The sequence below is a fragment of the Ictalurus punctatus genome, chromosome 26, assembly GCF_001660625.3.
Source record: "Ictalurus punctatus breed USDA103 chromosome 26, Coco_2.0, whole genome shotgun sequence".
Lineage (NCBI taxonomy): Eukaryota > Metazoa > Chordata > Actinopteri > Siluriformes > Ictaluridae > Ictalurus > Ictalurus punctatus.
In genome coordinates, this window is record NC_030441.2 from 7,087,460 (window position 1) to 7,111,447 (window position 23,988).

At 39.3% G+C, this 23,988-nt stretch overlaps 1 protein-coding gene across 5 annotated transcripts; it reads right to left on the reverse strand.

Moving 5' to 3' along the window:
* Positions 1 to 1,947: 1,947 nt before the first annotated feature.
* On the reverse strand, positions 1,948 to 21,230 carry n6amt1 (N-6 adenine-specific DNA methyltransferase 1). Of its 5 annotated transcripts, XR_008393471.1 has the most exons (9): positions 21,138 to 21,223; positions 19,844 to 19,999; positions 16,495 to 16,581; positions 16,076 to 16,166; positions 11,560 to 11,643; positions 10,711 to 10,852; positions 9,856 to 9,973; positions 7,754 to 8,784; positions 6,858 to 7,310 (listed from the first exon to the last, which is right to left on the reverse strand). XR_008393471.1 is itself a non-coding variant. In XM_053675936.1 (8 exons), the coding sequence occupies exons 2-8, from the start codon at positions 19,969 to 19,971 to the stop codon at positions 2,175 to 2,177; spliced, it is 741 nt and encodes a 246-aa protein (XP_053531911.1). In that variant the 5' UTR covers positions 19,972 to 19,999; positions 21,167 to 21,230; the 3' UTR covers positions 1,948 to 2,174.
* Positions 21,231 to 23,988: the final 2,758 nt, after the last annotated feature.

Genomic DNA, 23,988 nt, shown 5'->3' on the forward strand with positions numbered 1-23,988 from the left:
GAACGAGAAGGCGCTAGTAGCAAAGGAAAGTGGTTTTTCTAACAAACTCATATAATCAGTTGCCCGACCGACTCCAATTTGATTTTTTTCACATAGTTAGGCATAATATAGTACTATGAAATGTTTCTGACCCAAAATATTACGAAATATGATTGTTTACATTAAAATGCAAAAGTTGATGAAAAAGTATGATAAGGTCAAAAAAGTGACATTTTATGTCTAGAAAGTCAGTTTTCATCAAAAGTACAATAACAAAACTAGTTCCCATTCATCCTGTGTCTCCTTACACACTTGTGCTCTTTATCCGCTCAAAACGCTATAGAGCGAACGAGAAGGCGCTAGGAGCAAAGGAAAGTGGTTTTTCTAACAAACTCATATAATCAGTTGCCCGACCTACTCCAATTTGATTCTTTTCACATATTTAGACATAATATAGTACTATGAAATGTTTCTGACCCAAAATATTACGGAATATGATTGTTTACATTAAAATGTAAAAGTTGATGAAAAAGTATGATAAGGTGAAAAAAGTGACATTTGAAGTGTAGAAAGTCACTTTTCATCAAAGGTCTTCACATTCCTCTTGAGTTTCTATACACATTGGTGCTCTTCAGTTCCTGAAAACGCTATACAGTGATATTGAAGCTGCTGGGAGCGAAGGAAAGTGGTTTTTCTATCAAACTCATATAATTAATTGCATAACGAACTCCAATATGATATTTTCACATAATATAGAACTATGACATGTTACTAAACTAAATTGATACAAAATATGATTGTTTACATTAAATTCTAAAAGTTGATAATAAAGCGTAATGGAAACGTGACAATTGTGTGTAGAAAAGTGACAATAAAAGTGACAATTGAAGTGTAATAAAAGTGACAATTGAAGTGTAGAAAGTCACTTTTCATCAAAGGTGCCCTAACAACACTTGTTTACATTCATCATGTTTGTCCATATACATTGGTGCTCTTCAGATGCTGAAAAGTATATACAGCTATTTTTAAGTGGATGTGAGCAAAGGAAAGTGGTTTTTCTATCAAACTCATATAATTAATTGCATGACGAACCCCAAGTTAATATTTTCACATATTTATGACATAATATAGTACTATGATATGTTTCTAAACTAAATTGACACGAAATATGATTGTTTACCTTAAAATCTACAAGTTGATAATAATTTTTTCACTTAAGGTGAAAAAAAGTCACTTTTCATCAAACGTGCCGTAACAAAACTTGTTTACATTCCTCCTGTGTGTCCATACACACTGGTGTTCTTCAGATGCTGAAAAGGATATACAGCAATTGTGAGCTAAGGAAAGAGGTTTTTCAAACAAACTCATATAATTAATTGCATGACGTCCTCCAATATGATATTTTCACATATTTATGACCTAATATAGAACTATGACACGTTTCTGAAACAAAATGATACGAAACATGATTGTTTACATTCAATTCTAAAAGTTGATAATAATTCATGATAAGGTGAAAAAAGTGACGTTTGAACTGTAGAAAGTCACTTTTCATCAAATGTGCCCTAACAAAACTTGTTCACATTCCTCCTGTGTGGCCATGCACATTGGTGTTCTTCAGATGCTTTAAACACTATCCAGCGATTTTCAAGCGGCTGGGAGCAAAGGAAAGTGGTTTTTCTAACAAACTAATATAATTAACTGCGTGACGTCGTTCAATGTGACATTTTTCACATATTGATGACATAATATAGTACTATGACAGGCTTCTGACCTAAAATGATTCGAAATATGATTGTTTACCTTAAAATCTACAAGTTGATAATAATGTATGATAAGGTGAAAAAGTGACAATTGAAGTGTAGAAAGTCACTGTTCATAAATTGTGCCCTTACAAAACTTGTTCACATTCCTCCTGTGTGGTGTTGTGGATAAAAATTACATGAAATAAACACGAGGGAGACCTAGTATGAGTAATATGTAATTTTATTGAAAATTCACAGGACTGGTGGGTGTGTAATCCTGAGGAGAGCAGTAGGGGGATAGAAAATGGGGGGCGTCCTGGGGACATGGGATAGACAGAAAGGGTGAAATAAGGAGAATACTGAGAGTATGGCGGACTGACAGGTGAGAAGACGGAAGAATGGTCAGAGCCCAGATCAGAGAAGGCGATATCATCCTCAGACACCATGATGTCAGCAGTGAGATGTGCGAGCTGATAGTGAGTGTTCAGATCCAAATCCAGCCCCTCCAGTAAAGGAGAGAAGGAAAAATGACGACGGGCACCTAGACACACAGAAGCGGTATTAGGCGGATATTGACGAATTGGATTCACACTTTAAGATCTTTAAGAGTAACACACTATGGTTTATTAGTCACAGAGAAATATAAGAGCTGAGGAGTGCAGGCTGAGAAACACACACACTCTCGTACTGTCAAGGGCGGGTGTACAGACATAACACACCCAAAGGCCCCAACGCACACACATAACATTATGAGATAACAACATGAGACCAAGGTCTCTCTAAATTGTTTTCTCTCTCTCCCACTTTCAATCCTAATGGTAGTCAGAAAGTCCTCTTTCAAAACATCATGGTAAATTTGATAAGCCTCTTTCAAAACATCATGGTAAATTTGATAAGCCTTTTTTTAAACATCATGGTAATGTAGATGAGCCTGTAGATTGAACCCTAATGTAGATTGAACCCTATTGGTATTGATATCATAGTCTTTCTAAAATATATTGGTTATTTACTGTGTAAATACAGTATAAATACTGGAACTTGAGTTCCAGGTGTCAGATCACTTCTGAGAATTCTCATTGGTGTGGATCTCGTGAGGTGGAAATAAATTCTGGACCCTTGCTTCTTCTCAATCACGGCTGGTGTCTTTTTTTCTATCTCCAACTGGGTTTACAGATGTGAGTATTTGCTTCTATGTTGAATTTTAAGTGTCTTTGGGTATTAGGCTAAATTTGGGCCAGCATTTGGCACCCCAGATGGGACTGGGTTAAGATCTATATTATGTCTGTAATCTCTCCCGTGGGACTTCACTCTCTAAGCAACAGATGTGTAGGGGAAAAAAGGTATTGCAGACGCCTGTTATTTCAAAGTTCTGTTTAAATGATCTGTTGCCACGAGTGGGAAGCCCTGGGGTGGGAAGAAGGACTAAGTTGGTCTCCAAAAGAACCTTGAGTGAGTGAGAAAAGGTAAGAGAAGTGTAAACTGATTGTAACTATGTAAGGTTGTTTAATGAAATGGTATATGTGTTGTGTGAGCAAAAGTCCTGCAATACCGCTGTTGAAAGTTTCCAGGGCTGGATAGGAAGCAGGTGGATGTGAGGCCTCAAATCCCAGATACCGGCCCCTAGATGCACCAACTGCATTGGTGGGGGACCCCTAATACTGCTGGATTGAGTCCAGGTCTGGATAGAGAGCGGTATAAATCCTGGGCCCAGGTCCGCGTCACGCAACTTAGGTAACGGTCCCAGCGTGCCCGGTGTATGAATGTGTAATAACAAATATGTGTGTTTATAATATGAGTGTGGTGTGAGAGCGTGCATGCATGTGCGATAAGCTCTGAAACTTAGTTTTGGAGACAGGGAAAAATGTATTCATTAGTGCTCTGAACATGAGCTCCATACATAAGGAGATATGTGTGTTTAATAAGCTTTGAAAATTAGTTTCGGAGAAAGTTGCATTTAATTTATATGACCGTAAGCTTCATACATACGGAGCTGGTGTGAAGGTGCTTTATACTCTGAAACCACAACTGTGTGTATGTAATAAAATAAATATGTGCAATAGTGTGTGAATATAATATGTGTATGTGAGCTTGCAGGCGTTGTTGATAAAAAGGAAGGTATGTGTGTCCCTATCGGGCCTTATCTGCGCAGGGAGTGTGTGTGAAAAGAGAATACGGTGTGTGTGCGCTCTTCAGCGCTCTTCTGCTTTGTCATTGAATGTTTTGATTCGGGTACAGACTTTCTGTGAGTCGGGTGTGACTGTGAGTATTATAATTACTTTGGTATCAATAATTGCTGTATGAATGTTTTAAAAATTGGGGAGCACTCAAAAACATTGTAAATATTTTAGACCTTTGCCAGACTGCCTATTGTGTAAATAAGAATTTCTAGTAAAATATATAAAAAAATATTCCCAGAGTGTGTGATCCAGGGAAGACTGGAAGTGTGGAAAAAGTGTGCATTTTCAGGCCATTGTTGAGAAATGAGTGAGTCAGTCCATTTGGACCTTTCATTTATATTCCATAAATAATGAATGTCTTGGTTAGTTAAAAGGCCCCAAAATGACAATAATAATATAATTTTTTGCGCCTTTCTACAATCTTTTAGTTATCAAATTTCACACCACACATTAAAGTCAAGGGACTCTCTCTCTCTCTCTCTCTCTCTCTCTCTCTCTCTCTCTCTCTCTCTATATATATATATATATATATATATATATATATATATATATATATATATATAAATAAATGCTTAAACATATTTCTGTAAAAATTAAATGCTATGGATATGTCATACAAAGTATATGAGTTGCAATATTTAAATAAAACAGGGCAGTGATCACAAACTCGAGGAATGGAGCATATACTGCACAATCTGTGAAGTGAATTGATAAATCTTTATATAGTAGCAGTGACTGAGCTGTGAACTGGATGCAGGTGTGTGAGATCTGGGAATTGCAGTCCATGGCAGCCATGTTTGTGGACCGCAGTGCAGGATGGGAAATGTGGTTTGTGACATGAGTAGATTTAACACTACCTTAATATGGTCAAATACAGTTTAAATGAAATGGATACATTCATAGAAGGAATCTTATGCCTTTCACAATTGGGCACTCAGCCAAGGAAACAAATTGGGGGTAAATTGTAGCAAAGCTCATAGATGATAAATTTTATTTTAGACTAAGTTAAATACATATTCACATTACTTCTAATTAGATATATTTAAATAAAGTGAACAAAATTTAAATGTCATATATGAAGGGTCTGAGTGATATTTGTGTGTGATACAGTTAGAAGTTAATAAGGGACAAAGGGGTGCATGCATGTCTACCATTTAGACTAAACACTATTGTTGTACACATAAAACCAAATTCACTAGGTTGTTTTGAATAAAAATAAGTGGGATAAAAGTGACTAGAGGACTGTAAATACATATCTAGATCTCAACCTTGTTTACTCTGTTTATTAGTTCTGTAGTATGGGGATTATCACTCGTTAGCACAGACGGGATATTAACATGTTAGATTAGTGTACATCACAAATAGTCCTAGACAAAAGGATTTTGTTTTTCATGCACCAGAAGGATATTAAGAAAGGAAATCAGGAAGGGATAAGAACGTATCTTTGCCAATTGGGTTTGTATTTTTAAAGTCAACAGACAAGAACTCTTTTACAGATTAACTAAACATGAGAGTGGAAGACCCCTTTATGAGAGGTGTTATTCGTTTGGTTACAGAAGTTGAGATTACTTTAATAATTTTTAAATGATTTGATAGACCAACATTATTTAATCTCTGCAGTATTATTTCAGCAATATTTCATGGTCTTCTTATTTTATAATACTTCAAGCTATCTATTCACAGGAAAAGAGCTGGGTGCATTGTTATGGGTGAGGCGTTCACCCGGAGGTGGGAGACCAGGAGCAGTGAGAGAATGGCTGAAGCTGACTACAAGGATGCTTGATCCTCCAATGACAAGATGGTGGGGAACATGTGAAGGTTCGGTACGAAGCTGCTGTGTACGAAGCTGCTGTCAACGGGGGGTCTGCTGTCAAGAGACATTCTCGTAGAACTCTCAAGTCAATGGCAGACAGGATGAGAAGATGTGAAGATCCATACCCTGGGTGTACGTGCTAGCCTAACCTCTCCCCAAAGGGTGGCTCTCTACAGTACGTAAAGTGCTTGAGCTGAAGACAACCAGCATACAGAGAGATACTGCCAACAGAGACTGTCAAGTTGTATTGTTACAAAATGTTTGTGATATGACCCATGACATGTGATGTGCAACAAACTGTGACGCACTCAGGCATGAGAAAAATACAATGGTGCTGTCGAGCACATAGTGCTGGCAGGGTGGGAATTTTTCCTGATAGAAGGTTTATTCGCCCACCCGACTGCAAGGTTTGGGGTTTTGTTGTTTGTTTTTTTGGGGAAGCAAGACTCTGCAGGCCCCGACGAATACAAAACTGTGTGCTGACAGGCCTAGTTGAGAAAGATAGGGACGTGTAGATCCAATCAAGTAGTTACTGTAGTGGCATACTTAGACTAGCGACGGCAGTAGTAGTAGTAATGAATGATTAGGGGAACTCAGTTAATGACACTTATAATCGATGTTGGCAAACAAACGTATAATCAAGGTAGTTAGATTCAAAATAACATATACATACATACATACATACATTATATATATATATATATATATACATATACTTGAAAGGAGAAGTCAAGGGTTAAGAGTTATGGCTAGGTACATCTACATGGGTCCGGCGCAAAGTAGACGTCACGTAGGGGCCCTAAGGCCCATTCTCCAGCTGCCAATCTACTATGAAGTCCCGGGGCGCACACCGCTAGCATGTCTCCCACCAGGTCTACAAACCCTCCTCAGCTCCTATCCTGATCAGTGTAGCGTAGAAGTGGTTACTGTAAGGGACCCATTTGATTACGAGGAAGAGTGCAGGAATTATGGCTTCGTTAGAGTAATCCTCCGACAGCTAGCGGGGGACGGCCATGGGGTGTGGCAGAACCAGTTTCTCCACAGATACCCGCTTAATTAAGGTAGTGTATGAGGCTTTATAGCCTCAGAGGGGGGAAATGTTGTGGATAAAAATGACATGAAATAAACATGAGGGAGACCTAGTATGAGTAATATGTAATTTTATTGAAAATTCACAGGACTGGTGGGTGCGTAATCTTGAGGAGAGCGGTAGGGGGAGGAAAATGGGGTGTGTCCTGGGGACATGGGATAGGCAGCAAAGGTGAAATAAGGAGACCACTGAGAGTACGGCGGACTGACAGGTGAGAAGAGGGAAGGATGGTCAGAGCCCAGATCAGAGAAGGTGACATCATCCTCAGACTGAAAGCTGGAGGGAGGGTCAGGCGGAGGGTCTGTCTGTGTAGAGGCGTCAATACACACATTCACGGGCTGGATTCTGTATCTGGGGGGGCGCATTTCCATTTCCAGAGGGGGTGCTACGAAGAACGTTAAGTAGCACCATGATGTCAGCAGTGAGATGCGCGAGCTGATAGTGAGTGTTCAGATCCAAATCCAGCCCCTCCAGTAAAAGAGAGAAGAAAAAATGACGACGGGCACCTAGACACACAGAAGCGGTATTAGGCGGATATTGACGAATTGGATTCACACTTTAAGATCTTTTAAGAGTAACACACTATGGTTTATTAGTCACAAAGAAGTATAAGAGCTGAGGAGTGCAAACACACACACTTGTACAGTCAAGGGCAGGCATGCAGACATAACACACACACACACACTCTCTCTGTCTCTCTCGCTCTCTCACACACACACAACATTATAACTTTATAAGAATAATAAAAAGGAGTATTAAGATATTATAAGGGTAATATAAAGAGTAGTAGGATATGTAGGATATTAGAAGGGTAATATAATGATATTATGAAGTAGGAAGTTAAGTAAACCATTTGCAAGCAGTATAACCATATATAAAATAGAGATATAGAGCAAATATGAAAGTAAATTATAAACCAGAAATACAGAAAAATGTAAAAGAAACTTACTCATAATTCAGATGGTGAAGATTCCTGTCTCGCAAGGAAGGCCTTAATTTTAAGAGAAAACCATGAGGAGCCATTTATAAGGGTAGCTGAGTCAAGCTGCCCCGGTGAGATAAGAGTGAGACCACGGTCTCTCTAAATTGTTTTGTCTCTCTCCCACTTTCGATCCTAATGGTATCCAGAAAGTCCTCTTTCAAAACATCATGGTAATGTAGATGAGCTCTTTTTTTAACCCTATTGGTATTGATATCATAGTCTTTCTGAAATATATTGGTTATCTACTGTGTAAATACTGGAGCTTGAGCTCCGGGTGTCAGATCACTTCTGAGAATTCTCATCGGTGTGGATCTCGTGTGGTGGAACGGAACCAATAAATCTGGACCCTTGCTTCTTCTCACTCACGGCTGGTGTCTTTTTTTCTATCTCCAACTGGGTTCACAGATGTGAGTATTTGCTTCTATGTTGAATTTTAAGTGTTTTTGGGTAATAGGCTAAATTTGAGCCAGCACAGGCAAGGTGCTGAATATCTATCCATCACTGCTGTCTTCCTACAAAGGTATGAATGCACAAAAGCAAGCACAGCTGGCTGGGATTCGGATAACAGGATGCACTATGCACTTTGTGGCTGTAAGTTGGCTTCTTCCACAGCTTTTGTTAACATGAAGTCCACGGTCACTTAAGAATTTAGGAATAAAAATGTTCTCTGAAAGAATGTTTGACAGCAACAGAAAATAACATACAGTGAAGTAATTTTTGGGGAGTTCTCTCCCACAGCCAAATCCCTGATTTGGATTACCTTTTCTCTGCCATCAAAACTAAGCTTAACCTTATTATTTCATCTGGTATCTTGTAACACAATAACAGGAGGGGGTGGACGCAGGTGCCATCATCATACAGGAAGCTGGTCCCATTCTGACGGACACCGAGGACAATCCATCAGAGCGCATCCGGGAGGCGGAGCATCAGGCCTTCCCCACTGCTTTAGAGCTTGTAGCGAGTGGAACAGTGAGACTTGGGGAAGATGGGCACATCATCTGGAACCAATCAGCATAGGTGTTGGGGCTTGAGCTTAATATAGAGATGAGAGCTAATGCAGTAGTGCATGGACATGGTCACATGGTAACAGTACCTCTGTCCGTGACTCTGAATTAGTCTCGATTACACTGAGTGAGTGTTCATTTAATCGCATTTCAGATGTTGATGCTAGTGTGTTGTACATTGTCCTGTGTAGAGTTTTACAATGAGTACAACTGTTACAATGTTGCCATCACGTATTACTGAACACTCCATACTGAATCAAGAAAGTAGTTATATTAGTAACTTAGCTGCTATTATGAGTCCACTTTACCCCTTTCTATTGTGTTCAGCAATAATTACTTAAAAATTACTAACCCACTTGGGTTAACTAGATGAATTGCATGGCATGTAGAAAGTCATCAGTTTCTCAAAAACAGAGAGATACAACAGTTATGACTGGTGATAAACTGCAGTTAACTATTAATTATTCTTTGCATGTAAAAGCCGACATTGTGTCACTGCCTGGTCCGGAATACATTATATTAAATCTTGACAACTTGATCTTACTATATTAATGCAGAATCTAAAAATATATCAATGAACGATACCAATGTCACAGTTTCACAACATAACATGGTCAAATGGTGTCAGAAAATGTCAAACTTCTCATATTTTTAAGTGTTGTAAATTCTTTTTATTTAAAGATTGTCATTTCTGTTGGACCAAAATATGGAGTTATGAAATATTGAGCAAAAGATGATATGTGAAGCTCTACCTTCTTCCTAGTTAACGTTATCATTTCTCTGTTTCTCTGCTTGTGATGGACTCTCAGTATGACATGTCTCTGTTCTCAAACATATCTAAATTCACCAACGCTACAGCTACCAAGATATAGGACCTTAGAAAGACTAGTGCAGTAAAGCAAGAACAGGACACCTGTGTATTGTTTCCTTGAGATATCAGTAACTTTACATGGATGTTAACTTTTACTGATTTTGACTGCCACTCGGCAGTCAAATCACTCTGCTTTGGGGAATACAGAGAGGATTTCAGTCAGTATGTAGTGCAACTGTGCCTTTAGTATTTACAGTCCTGTGATGTTACTCTTGCTGAAGCGCAGGATGAACAACTTTTCTCTCCCCGCCTGACGAGACAGACACACCTCTCCTCTTAAGCCGGATTCACCAAGCAGAGACAGAATCTCTTCTGGACATAAAACACAGTAAAGTTCAAACTAGATTATTATCACTCCATTGCAACTGGAAGCGCTGGAATGTCACACTATGCGGGCTTGGAACTTCCAAAATGTCATTTACGCCCCTTTGGTTCAAAAACCTCAAAACACAGCCTGTAGTATAATACCCATCAACAAAATGAAGTTGATGACTGTATGGTAAAATTATTATATAAATATGAATTATATATTAGCAAGCTTCAGTGTATGGGTGCTTCCTGCTCCCAACTGGTCATTCACATGTCCAGTTTCAGTAGCATATAAACATGAGGCTACACAGGCCAAATTCCCTTCCGTGAAAAAATATATATGTTTAACCAGTACAAACATCTTGTGCTACCCTGTACAGGTTATCTGATTAAGAGTTTCTCTGTAATGCATTATGTGTGTGGTTCTTGATGTTATTAATGCAATACCCTTATAACATTGTTTACAGCTTCTGAAAAAAATTAAAGTTAGCCAATTAAGGCTACGGAATGTCCATTAATGTGGCACCAAAATCAGTTTGCTTGATCATGATTGTTCAATTGTTTCAAAAACAGTCAATGTGATGATAGAATTTTCTTTTTCCCCCTGTTATGGCAACATCTGTAACATTATACTAAAAAGCACTAATAAAGAAGACTTTAGGTTGCCAGGTTGCTTATTGTAGTAGCTGCAGTGAGGCTTATGATAACTAGTAACTTGAACTTCTCTCAGATTCTCCTACCTGGATTGTTATCGGACACCGTAACAAGGTAGAACAGGCCCTGCTTGGATAATAACTGCAAAACCATGGGGAAGAATCTGTCCATCACCTCCCTGCCTCTCTTTCCTCCTGCCCAGGAAGCCTCAATGCCATGACTGCCCACCTGTGCACGAAGTGTCAACAATATTAGACAAAAAGAAATTGTGTATCTCGTTATTCAACATACACATCAAGTCAATGCACTCTCAATTGATTTCAGTGATACTTTCAAGGGCTTTCTCAGAATGTCTGCATAAAGTTAAAAATTTAAATAAAAACTAATGTTATCAAAAAGCATACTTGGAAAATATGTGGGTTAATAGACTTCAACAGTACACAAGTTTCTTCATGGTATATAATGCTGAGTTTGACTAGGGGGGAAAAACCCCCCAAAGAATCAGCCCCCTTCAAATTCCTACTCATAAACTCTGGATGGTTTCCTCAACCCCGAGTTCAACAATAACATCAAATGAACACGGCTGTGTACAGCTTCATCAGTAAACAAAATAGGACTTTTTACCTTTAAATGAGTTCTGCTGTATATACACAAGTATTTGCTTTAGGTCAATGTACATGTTTGTTAAATCTATAACAGTGACTATACTGTATACGGTCAGCTGGCTAGTTGATTGCTAACAAAAGGTGTTTGTGGGGGTTTCCAGCCACTTCGTATATCTATCGTGTCATGGTAGGTAAAATGATGGAATTCCTAGTTCAAGTACCCAAGTCTGATGTAAGTCGTATGCAGCCTAAGAATTTTACAGCTGAAGTAAACACCAAATTTTAACACTGTTATTTTACATTAACCTGTTTGGCATTAGTCCGCCTTACCTCCTCAGATGGGGTAACCACATATGGTGGGTTGAAAAGAAGAACATCCACCATTCCATTCAATCTTGGCAGCAGACACTCAGTCTGAGGAACAAAAACAACTTCTTACATGCACATCAGTATTAAGTAATAGTGAAGTAGTTATGCTTGTGTAAATGCAAAAAGGCAGTGCTCTGATGGGGAACATTATAATTAAGATGTCATTATAATTTCACCCTTTATCATATTGTATTTGGATATTTACTGTATCTGTAATAATCTGAACAAATTTGGTTCAAAATGAACCAATGAGCAGGCATTGCACTGTGGCCTCTCTAGCTCCACTGATCATCACTCACAATCGTTCGCTTACCATGCAAAACGACCTAAAATTAACTACCAGAATGAATTCCACGTCTATATAAACAGACATACCTGTTAATCAGTCAATTACAGAGGATATGTTAGCTACATGTAATTCAGCTTAAAACTTCAACCAAAATAAAATATCTTAGATATTACCATAGCTCTCCTTCCAAATGGGACAGTTGTTATTTCAAAAACACAAAAGGCTTATTGCAAAAATATACATAAAATGCATAAAAATTCCTGACCTGAATGTTGCAATATTACCATATTTTGAAGGCTCCCTGGTGATATTATACACTGGTGCTTGCAAGTTTATTAACCCTTTAGAATTGTCTATACTTCTGTATAAATATGACATAAAATATCATCAGATTTCCACATTGTTAACGTGATCTTTAGCAAACTGCAGAAGGGCAGCAGTGTTCTTTTTGGAGAGCAGTGGCTTTCTCCTTGCAACCCTGTCATGTACACCATTGTTGTTCAGTTTTCAACTGATGCTGGTCTCATGAACATTAGCCAATGTGAGAGAGGCCTTTAGTTGCTTAGAAGTTACCCTGAGTTCCTTTGTGACCTTGCATACTATTACACGTCTTGCTCTTAGAGTGATCTTTGTTGGTCAAACACTCCTGGGGAGGGTAACACTGGTCTTAAATTTCCTCCATTTGTACACAATCTGTCTGACTGTGGAATGGCGAGTCCAAACACTTTAGAGATGGTTTACTAACCTTTTCCAGTCTGATGAGCATCAACAACACATTTTCTGAGAGCCTCAGAAATCTCCTTTGTTTGTGTCATGTTACACTTCCACATACAAGTGTGATGTGCACGGAAGGAGCCTCCCCGTATGGCACAATTGAAGTATCCGACAACCCTCGTCGTCACAGTGCCTGGCGCACCCTGGGCAACGTTCAGTGTTATACTGCTGAGCGGCCAATCCTTCGACCAGTAATATATGACACCAAACGGCACTTGTCAGAGCCAGCCCTGACCGTCATCTCTATTAACATAGAGGGTTTCTCAGAAGACATTGCGCTACTCCTTTCGGAAATGTGCCACGAGATGCAATGTAATATTCTATGCGTCCAAGAGACGCATTGTGATTCTGGCCAAACTAGGCCGCAGATACCCGGACTGAAATAAGTAGCGTGAATTCCACACCCAAAAGGTGGAAGTGCGATCTACACCAAACCGGACATTACAGTTACATCTTCTTGTGCTCGTGGGGACACTATGGAGCTCATCACCGAGGACGTTGGTACCTGCACAATCTTATCCGTGTACAAACCACGTGCCCAACCTTTCATATGAAAGTTTGGGCAGGTGGTTTGTATACGGATGACGGTGGTTTGTCCCAGGGACATCAGCGATTCGGACGACCAGTGGATTAGACTGATTGTTGGAGACTTCAATAGCCACAACACGATGTGAGGCAACCAATCCACCAACTCCAACGGTGAAGCAGTTGAAACATGGGCGGAGGCCAACGGTCTCACTCTCCTCCACAACCCGAAGCTACCTGCATCCTTCAACGGTGGACGATGGCGACGCGGCTAAAACCCTGACCTCATCTTTGTCAGCGAGAACATCAGCCAGCAGTGCTCGAAGTTCGTCTACAAACCCATCCCAAAAACACAGCACAGGCCTATGTGTCTGGTGCAAACTGTAGAACAACCAATTACGGTTTCCTTCCAGTGGCGGTTCATCTTTGGTAAAGCAGACTGGACTCGATTCGCAAAGGATATTGACGAGAAACTCTGTACTTTTTCATCTACGACGAATTCATTAAAATCGTCCGAACTGTGTCATGTCAAACCATACTGAGAGGCTGCCGCACATACCATGTCCCTGGGCTTAACGCAAATGCATCAGGACTTCTTAAAACGTATGAGGCCTTGTACGAGAGTGAGCCCTTCTCCAAGGAAACCATACAGACTGACGCCGAGCTGATGCAAGAGCTGTCCACGAGCCGTAGGAAAAAATGGGAAGACACAGTGACGAACATTGACATGACACACAACAACAAAAAACCTGGTCCACCCTCCATAGGCTAACGGGCGACCCCCCTGCAGCTACGAACCCTGGACAAGTCACCGCTAATCAGGTCGCTCCTCAGTGGTAAACCCCTACACCGACTACCTAGAGTTGCACTAGTAGCGGAAGCACAGGAAAACAGCAGCGAAATAAGTAAACCGTTCACACTGTTTCAAGTTGTCACTTCAGTGAAACTTCTGAAAAACAGAAAGGCAGGCGGTGTTGATGATCTTACCTTAGAGCAGATCAAGAACCTTGGTCCAGTGGCAACATTGTGGCTCCTGGCACTTTTCAACGACTGCCTAACAATGCTTAGAATACCAAGAGCTTGGAGAAAATCAAAGGTCGTTGCATTGCTGAAGCCAGGGAAATGCCCCAACGACACCAAAAGCTACCAAAAAAATATCTCTTCTCTGCCACACATATAAGCTGTTCGAGCGCCTCTTGCTCAACCGGGTGGCACCCGTAGTCGAGCCCCAACTCATACCAGAAGAGGCTGGGTTCCAACCCGGGAAATCCTGCACGAGCCAAACACTGAAGCTGACGCCATTTATTGAGGATGGCTTTGAACTCGGTATGATTATGGGGGTGGCATTTTCCAATCTATCTATTGCCGACGACACAGTCAACATCAAGGGACTGCTTACAAAAGTTACAAATATTACCAAGGACAGAGGCTTCATGAAAATTCTCAATGAGCTGCTCCACAATCGCAGATTCCAAGTCCATCCCCACATAGGGAACAGTCGCTGGAGATGTCATAAAAATGTTCTTCCACAGGGTAGCGTCCTGGCCCCGACCATGTTCAATACCTACACGAATGACCAACCCAGCCCACCCCAGGCACAACGATTCGTGTATGCAGACGACTTGGCCTTAGAAGTGCAGAGCAGTTCTTTCGAAGAGGTAGAGTCGACCTTGTGAGGCCTTAAAACATCTAGGACAGTACTATGAGGCCAATTGTCTCAGGCCTAACCCCTCAAAGATGCAGACTTGCGTGTTTCACCTGCGCAAGTGAGGAGAGCCCTGAGTGTCACCTGGAATGGTGTAGAGATCGAGCACTGCCCTTACCCAAGATATCTGGGGATCACACTAGACAGGGCGCTCACATACAAAGCTCATTGCTTTAACACCAGCTGGGGCGTAAAGGCTCACACTGTGCACACCACTGGCCTGGTGCCTCAAGATGCCTCAAGCCAACCCCACTCAACAAGCTGTACCCGCTAGCTGGAGTCGCTCCCCCAGAGATCCAGAGAGAGGTTGCCTGTGCCGTCGAAAAACGCAAACAGGAGCAAGACCCACGACACCCGCTGCACGAACACCGCTTGCCGCATGCCTGCCTAAGAGCTTCATGAGGTGCATGAGCCCTCTGTTGGGTGACCCGTCCAAGGCACGCTGCTCGTTCTGGCAGGGCAAGTGCCACCCTGCCCGACCTCTATGTGCGACCCGCTGAACATCTGCCGCCTGGGCACAAACAACCGTGGCCAATATGGAGGGCGCTAAACAGACTAAGAACACAAGTCAGACACTGGAGGGAGAATATGGCCAGATGGGGACTGCTTCCTGTCCAATCGACTCATTGCACCACCTGCGGATTAGCGACACAAACCATGGCGCACCTGTTGTCGTGCCCCGCGTGTCCACATTCCTGCATGGCGCATGACCTGTGCATGACCTGAAACTAATATGAAGTGGAACCTCGACACGAAAAGAAGAAGACGACAAACGTGTTGTGAAGATCAAACTCTGATAGATCCCTGTTCTTTAAATAAATCAGGGTGCTCACTCACACATGATCATTGTCCCATTGATTGAAAATACCAAACTCAAATTTCACCATCAAATTAAACCGCTAATCGTAGAGGTTCACATACTTTTGCCACTCACAGACATGTAATATTGCATAATTTTCCTCAATAAATAAATGACCAAGTATAATATTTTTGTCTCATTTGTTTAACAAGGTTCTCTTTGTCTACTTTTCTACCATTCTAAAGGGTTCACAAACTTTCAAGCACCACTGTACATCTTCGATATCACAATGTATTGCAGTATTGATTAGCATCACATGCTTAAACAATTCTAACCAAATGGTTCAAGAGCAAGGAAAGAAGAGAGCGAGTTAAGTCTATCTCACCAAGTCGGTTATAACCGGCTGCAGGTCCAGGTTATTGCAGCGAGATGTCTCTGCTGTGCATTGAGCTGCTGCCGGGTTCAAGTCAGTGCAGCTTTGACATGCACAGTATAGGAAAGGTACAATGAAAAACCATGTACTCACTTTGACCCAGAACCACAGTTTGAGTTTTATTTTTTGCTGTAGGGCTGCAGAGAAAACTAATCAAATCTATGCCAGTGACACATAGAGCAAATTTATCAAGAATAATTTCTGCCCACAAGATATCAGCAGAACAGCAGAAACATAGACATGACAAATAATTTAATCAGATTTAATACTGCTAGTTTCGATTTAACATTTTCTTTTCCTTTTTTTTGGAAAAATTAAGTAAAATGCTGATATCAAATGAAATACTGATCACAAGTCATCCACATACTCACAGATATAATGCTCCAGCTCCAGTTACTGATGCCAAAAAAGCAGAGACCACACCTGAGCCACTGCCAACCTCAAGGCAGACAACAGGTCTGAAACACGCATAGAAACCCAATCAATTACTACAGGATCAGTTGCATATGTACAAGGAACGTGAGTTCACACTAAAGTTAATGTTTTTGATGTCAGTATATCAGGAATGGGCATTAATACAAGTGCTCAGAATAATCAATCCTGACAACACAAATGTGTGGTTGAAATGTTCCCCCTTTTCTCCAATTTTCATTAAATACATTTTACATTAACTGAAGTGCAGTACCAAATAAAAATACATACATCTTTGGTTTTTCTGTCTAATGGGCCTCATAATCAAGCTGGATACAAACAAATTTGTTTGTATATCATCCACACAACAATTGTGGTATTCATGAAAATCCAGTTTGTTTGGGGGGAAAAAAGTTAATATCCTATTAGAGCTACTGAGTTAAATTCACGTATAATGAGACTAATATGAACCTCGCTTCAAATATATATATATATATATATATATATATATATATATATATATATATATATATATATATGAACATATATATGAGCTACTGCATGTGTTTAAATAGCTTTTTTATTTCAACTGCACACAAAAATTTTATGAAAGCTTGAAGTCCATAGCAAATTCACAATACAATACAAATCCATAAATTAAGACGAGTAAACTGAGCCACTCAAATAGGACAAAAGAAATGCAGTCCTGTAAAAGTATGGAGAGATCGGTATAGAGCCGGTGCCTATGGCTGCCAACTCACTGCTACAACTGAGCTGCGTTGATGGAAAATTCAGAGCACTGTACACTCAGGAGGTGTTCTTTCACCGTTTCCTCGTTACTTTGTCATTTTCAAACACAAAAGCGTTGCCTTATGTGGAGTTTCAATTTTGTCACTAAATGCACATCAGCTGCGCTGTGGGTGCGCCTGGTACTGAGGCACTAAGCATACGCAGACAAGTATGAAGAAAATGAAGGTTACTGAAACGTTTGTAAATCTGCTGAGAATTTTTACTTTGGTTTGGCCTATGAAAATAGGCCAAACACAACTTCAGTAAATGACTAAGTGACAAAGTTTGTTTAAAATAAGCTGGGTACAAGTGTGTCTGCAGGACCATAATGCAAGCAATATGGTTACTAATTCTGATATAAAATTGTCTCTCCCACTCCCATTTGTGACAACTATATAAATATTAATGTTAACTATTAAAAATATTAAAGTAAATAAAAGATATACATCCAAACTGAACCAAACAGTAACACTCCAAATAACAAATAAAAATAGAAACGTCCAAAATGAATCAAAAAACAACTAAAAAAAACTTTTTATTTCGCCTCTAGAGACCGCTCTCGCACTGTATAATAACAGCGGACCCTTCTCGGATGCTCACACAATGGATACAACTGGGAAAACTATCTGTGTGGATTTTTGCCGTTAAATGGATAGTTTGAGCAATCTGTTGTCGGTGCCGATTAATGAGCAAAACCAATCAATCGGCCGACCTCTACTAAACAGTATCCGAAATGAGAATTTGTGTGCCCCAAATCGTAATATGTTGAAGTGAGTATCCCAAAGGTACCTGGATGGTCTACTATTTCCAGGAGATTTTTGAAGCGTGGATCCCTGGACACTTTTTCAGCTAATATTTCCCACAACTTGAAAAATAAATCAATGGAATGATCAACTTAACTATATAATATAAATTATATAAGGAATAAGGAATGAAGAAAAGCTCAAACGCAACCAGGAGTTTATTTACGGTGACAGTGTGCTCTGCTGTTACAATGTATTTGTATGTCCCTGTACTTACATACTGTTTTACTACACACTCAAAAGTATGAACTTTTTCTTCAGAAATAGAGTACAGACTTTTGGTACATAGTATGCCAATTGGGATGCAGGGTATCTATCAATTTCCTATTAACTTATCTTTTTATTTAACTTACCTCAATTTCCAATTTTTTCCCTTCAAATATATGTACAGGTGCATGACAAAAAAAAAAAATTATATTGTGGAAAAGTTCTTTTTTTTTTTTCCGTTTTAATTTAAAAAGTATGACTTTCATATATTCTAGATTCATTGCACAAAGTGAAATATTTCAAGACTTTTTTGTTTTAATCTTGATGATTATGACTTACAGCTCATGGAAATCGAAAATCCAGAAAATCCAGTCGCAAAATATTAGAATAAAGAATTTATAATACATAAATGTCGACCTGAGAAGATCTCTAATCAGCTAATTAACACAAAACACCTGCAAAGGTTTCCTGAGCCTTTAATCTCTCAGTCTGGTTCAGTACAAACCACATTCATGGGCAAGATTAGAGTAAATTTTGCATTTCATTTGGAAATCAAGGTCCCAGAGTCTGGAGGAAGAGGTGAGAGACACAGAATCCAAGTTGCTTGAAGTCCAGTGTGAAGTTTCAACAGTCAGTGATGATTTGGGGTGCCATGTCATCTACTGGTTTTGATCCACTGTGTTTTCTCAAGTCGAGAGTCGATGCAGCGTCTACCAGGAGATTTCAGTCCACTTCATGCTTCCATTTGCTGGTAAGGTTTATGGAGATGTTGATTTCTTTTTCCAGCAGGACTTGGCACCTGCCCACAGTGCCAAAACTACTAGTAACTGGTTTGTGCTGACCATGGTGTTACTGTGCTTGATTGGCAAGCCAACTTGCCTGACCTGAACCCCATGGAGACACACCAGACCCAACAATACAGATGAGCCGAAGGCCGCTATCAAAGCATCCTTGGCTTCCATAACGCCTCAGCAGTGCCACAGACTGATTGCCCCCATGCTACGCCGCACTGATGCAGTAATTTGTGCAAAAGGATTAAAGCCACGAGCAAGTATCGAGTGCATAAATTAATATACTTTTCAGAAGTTCTAAATTTCTGTATTATAATTTCTTTAGTCTAATATTTTGAAATACTGGATTTTTATTACCATGAGCTGTAAGCTATAATCATCAAGAATAAAACAAAAAAAAGCTTGAAATATTTCACTTCATGTGTAATGAATCTATAATATATGAAAGTTCCACTTTTTTTAATTAAATTACAGAAAAGATTAAATTTTCCATGATATTAAAATTTTTGAGATACACCAGTATGTTTGAACACTATTCCATAAAATACTAGGATTCCTTATTTTATTTAGCAGTAATATAAATAAAATATCAACCTAGCAAAGCATTGCTGTCCTGTATTTGCATAAATGAAAACAACATGTATTTACATACATCTGTAAGAATGAATGTTTACCAAAGTTACACTGAATACAGGAGCAAACAGAAATGGAACACCCACTTGCTTCGCAGCAACAAATCAGCATCCTTCTCCAAGGTATCAATCAAAAGGAAAGAATCTTCTGCTGGTTCATATACCTCTGAGAAAGGCCCATGACCAGCATGGGAGTACAAAGGAGTTGGGTACATCAGAATGACATAGCTGATGGACACGTTCCTAAAAAAAAAAAAAAAAAAAAAAAAAAAAAAAAAAAAAGGCAAAATCACAAACTATATAAAAAAAAAAATTATAAAAAGGCATAAGAGCATAAATTGAGACAAACCAAACCACACAACTCTGTACAGAATACACAAAATGAGAAAAGTTTGACAAAAGTCTACAAGCATACACCACCCCATCCCAAAAAATTATTTGGAAAGCATGTCAGAAGGTAAGTCCACTAGGCACTACTGGAACTTTGACTGAAAACGGGTTGGATTGACAGATGAAACAACAGTAGAGCTTTTTTTTTTTTTTTTTTGGCAAGAAACTTTCAATGTGGGTTTGTAAAAAGAAGGATGGATATACAGAATAGAACCTAATCCCCACTGTCTGTCTGGTTTCTATGTATGGGATCTGTGATGTTCTGGGACTGTTTTTTTTTCCAAATGCCTTGGGAATCTTGTGTGGATATATTGCACCACAGACTCCATGAATTACAAGGTGACTCCGAATTCTAATCTAGCCGCTTCTGCCAAAAAGGTACAAATGGGTTGTGTGTTCAGTGTCCTGCAGGATAATTATCAACAAACACACACCCAAATCCACACATGGTTCACTGACAGAATCAAGTTTTTGACCTGGATATTCCAGGGCTACCAGAGCTAAACTAGACTGAAACCCTGTGGGGTGGTCTGAAGTCGTGTGTCCACAAGAGAGGACAGAGGACCCTGGAGAGACTGGGTAGTGATCTCAGATATCCCATATCATCATGCATTACTGGCGGAGGAGCCTCAATGATGTTATGTAATGGGAGGTGGAACAAAGTTCTAAGTGCAGGGGTGCCAATAATTATGACATGTAGTTTTGTTCGTTTTACGCTAATTAAGCACAAAAGGATGTTTCATATCTTTATCCCCCAGTGTGCCAATAATTCTGAAGACGACTGACTTCCCATCCAAGGTGTAGATTTGATAAAGGTTTGATTTCATACTGCGTCCTGAAGCGCATGAGACGCCATGCTTTTCTTTTTTTTGACTGAACTGTAGCTTCGCGCGCTGTGACACCATTATTATTCATAAACCACTGAAACAGTAACATCGACCCATTCTCCTTGTACAAGACTTACGAAGGGCAGGAAAGTTAGTAAACTTACTAAATAAACAGCGTATCCGCGTATCGTACCTTTTCTCTTTTTACACTTGTTTACATCCACGTGCACGTCTTCCGCTTCCGGTTGATATCAATGATGCATTGTGGTAGTTGGAGTTTCAAGTTGACCTTCTACACTACACTACACTTGTCTCAAGTTGCCCTAACAACCATAGATAAATTAATATCACACTAAAAGGCATAAATCTGTCTTCAACAAAATAGACTAATAAGAATAATAATAATAAGAAGAAGAATAATAAGAATTTTTTAATATATAGAAAATAGTGTGTATACTGAATATTCAAGATTAATAAACAGTTATTTTCTTTGTATATTATATTATATTATATTATAACATATTATATTATATAAAACCATAATGAACTTTCTTTTAATTTCACACTATCCGTTGTTACCAGATGAGGATGGGTTCCCTTCAGAGAGGTTTCTTCCTCATATCATCTTAGGGAGTTTTTCCTTGCCACCGTCATCACCGGTTTGCTCATTAGGCATAGATACACACACTTAAAATCTGTATCCTGTGTTTATATATTTCTGTAAAGCTGCTTTGAGACAATGTCCACTGTTAAAAGCGCTATTCAAATAAAATTGAATATTATATTATATTATATTATATTATATTATATTATATTATATTATATTATATTCTGCACTATTTCTAGGACTATATTTAAATGTAAACAAATGTGTGATATTGACCATGCTTTGTACAAAAGGTCAAATTTTCCTCATGCCTAATCTCTTCTACTGAAGCACATATTCAGATGACACATGTGTTCAGATTTGATCCAAAATGGACATACCAAATACTAAGAAACAATAAAATTCATGTAAATGTTACATCTCCCTCCACTGGCTTTGTGTATCTCTCTGACAGATCCTTCAAGGTATCATGGAGGGGAGGTATTTCTGAAACTCAGCAACTCATAACTGGCGTTCCACAGGGGTCAGTTCTGGGTCCACTCCACTTTTCTATCTACACTACATCTCTAGGGCAGGTGATTGAGTCTCATGGCTTCTCATATCATTGCTATGCTGATGCCACCCAGCTCCATTTGTCCTTCCAGCCTGACGATCCATCCGTCTCTGCACGCATCTCTGCTTGCCTTTCGGACATCTCGGTCTGGAAGAAGGAAAACCATCTTAAACTTAACCTGGCAAAATCTGAGCTTCTCGTCATCCCAGCCTGTCCCTCAATCAACCACAACCTCACTGTACAGCTCGGCTCACTCACACTCATGCCAACCAGGACGGCCAGGAACCTTGGGGTAATTCTTGATGATGGCTTGACCTTTGCAGACCATATCTCAGCAACTGCAAGGTCCTGTAGGTTCATCCTTTACAACATCAAGAAAATCCGACCCTACATCACCAAACAGGCTACACAGATTCTAGTCCAGGCTTTTGCTATCTCTAAACTGGACTACTGCAACTCACTGCTTTCAGGCCTCCCAGCCAGCTCCATCAAACCCCTTCAGATGATTCAGAATGCTGCAGCGTGCCTCGTCTTCAACCAGTCCAAGAGAACCCATGTCACACCCCTCTTCATCTCCCTCCACTGGCTCCCTGTAGCTGCCCGCATCAAGTTCAAGGCCTTGATGCTCACCTACAAGACCTTGTCAGGAACAGCACCCTCCTACCTCAACTCTCTCCTGAAGGCCTACGTTCCCTCTCGCAATCTGCGATCGATTAGCGACCGACGTTTAGCAGTTCCAACTCAGCGTGGCGCAAGGTCCCTTTCCAGAACCTTCACACTAACTGTTCCTCAGTGGTGGAATGCACTTCCAATCTCAATCCGGACCGCAGAATCTCTCACCATCTTCAAAAAACAGCTAAAGGCCCACCTCTTCTATGAACACCTTACCAACTCATAATAAAATAAAAATAAATAATTAAAAAAAAAAATGCACTTACACCTCTACTCTGCACTTTGCTTCTTCTGGAATTCAATTAATAGATCTTGTATGGTAGCACTTCTTGTATTGTTCTCTGCTTGATATTGCTCTGCTTGTATCTTTCTCATTTGTAAGTCGCTTTGGATAAAAGCGACTTACTAAGTCGCTTTTATCTAATTATTTATCTAATAATTCTAAGTGCATAAATGTAAATGTAAATGTTTCAAAGATCATATTAATATAATTTATAATGATATATATATATATATATATATATATATATATATATATATATATATATATATATATATATATATATATATATACACACATACACACACACACACACACATATATAGAGAGAGATAGATAGATAGATTTTTTTTTCTAGAGGAGTCCAAACACTTGTTAAGCACTTGTTGTGTAGAAGTGTAGAAAAATGATACAGATTTCTATTTAAATGTAAGAAAATATGTGCTATTGACCATGTTGGAGTTAACAAAAGGTCAGATTATTTTGGAGTCTTATCTCTTCGACTACAGCAAATATTCAGATGTCACTCTGATGAATTTGATCTAACAGAGCTTGTCAGGTTTTACACACACTTGTGGAATCCATAACAGCTTCAGAGCTCAATGTCAATAAGTGTAAGGGTGATGTACTGAATACTAAGAAATTCTGAAATTCAGGTGAAAGGATCTAATTTTCACTCAAGGTATTGTTGATAGTATCATTTGCAATGTGAAATTGTATCATTTGTAACAAACAAAAAATAAATAATAATAAAAAAAGCAAAAAAAAAAGTGGAAAAAAGTTCACTAGTTCACTAGTATTACAGCCTTTTACAAAACTTTGTTTGAACATCATTTCTATTTTTACTTCATTTAGTCGGTAAAATATGTTCTGTCATAAAAATCATTTATGGCATTTTTTTCA

What these genes read in the sequence shown, in the direction of transcription:
- n6amt1 (XM_053675936.1), bottom strand. Translation starts at nt 19,971, where the DNA reads ATGTACCCAACTCCTTTGTACTCCCATGCTGGTCATGGGCCTTTCTCA. An exon ending in GGAGCTGGAGCATTATATCT is followed by an intron (nt 16,167 to 16,494) that starts GTGAGTATGTGG and finishes TGCATGTCAAAG; the next exon opens with CTGCACTGACTTGAACCCGG. An exon ending in AAGAGTAACATCACAGGACT is followed by an intron (nt 2,266 to 9,855) that starts GTAAATACTAAA and finishes CTGTGTGTCTAG; the next exon opens with GTGCCCGTCGTCATTTTTCC.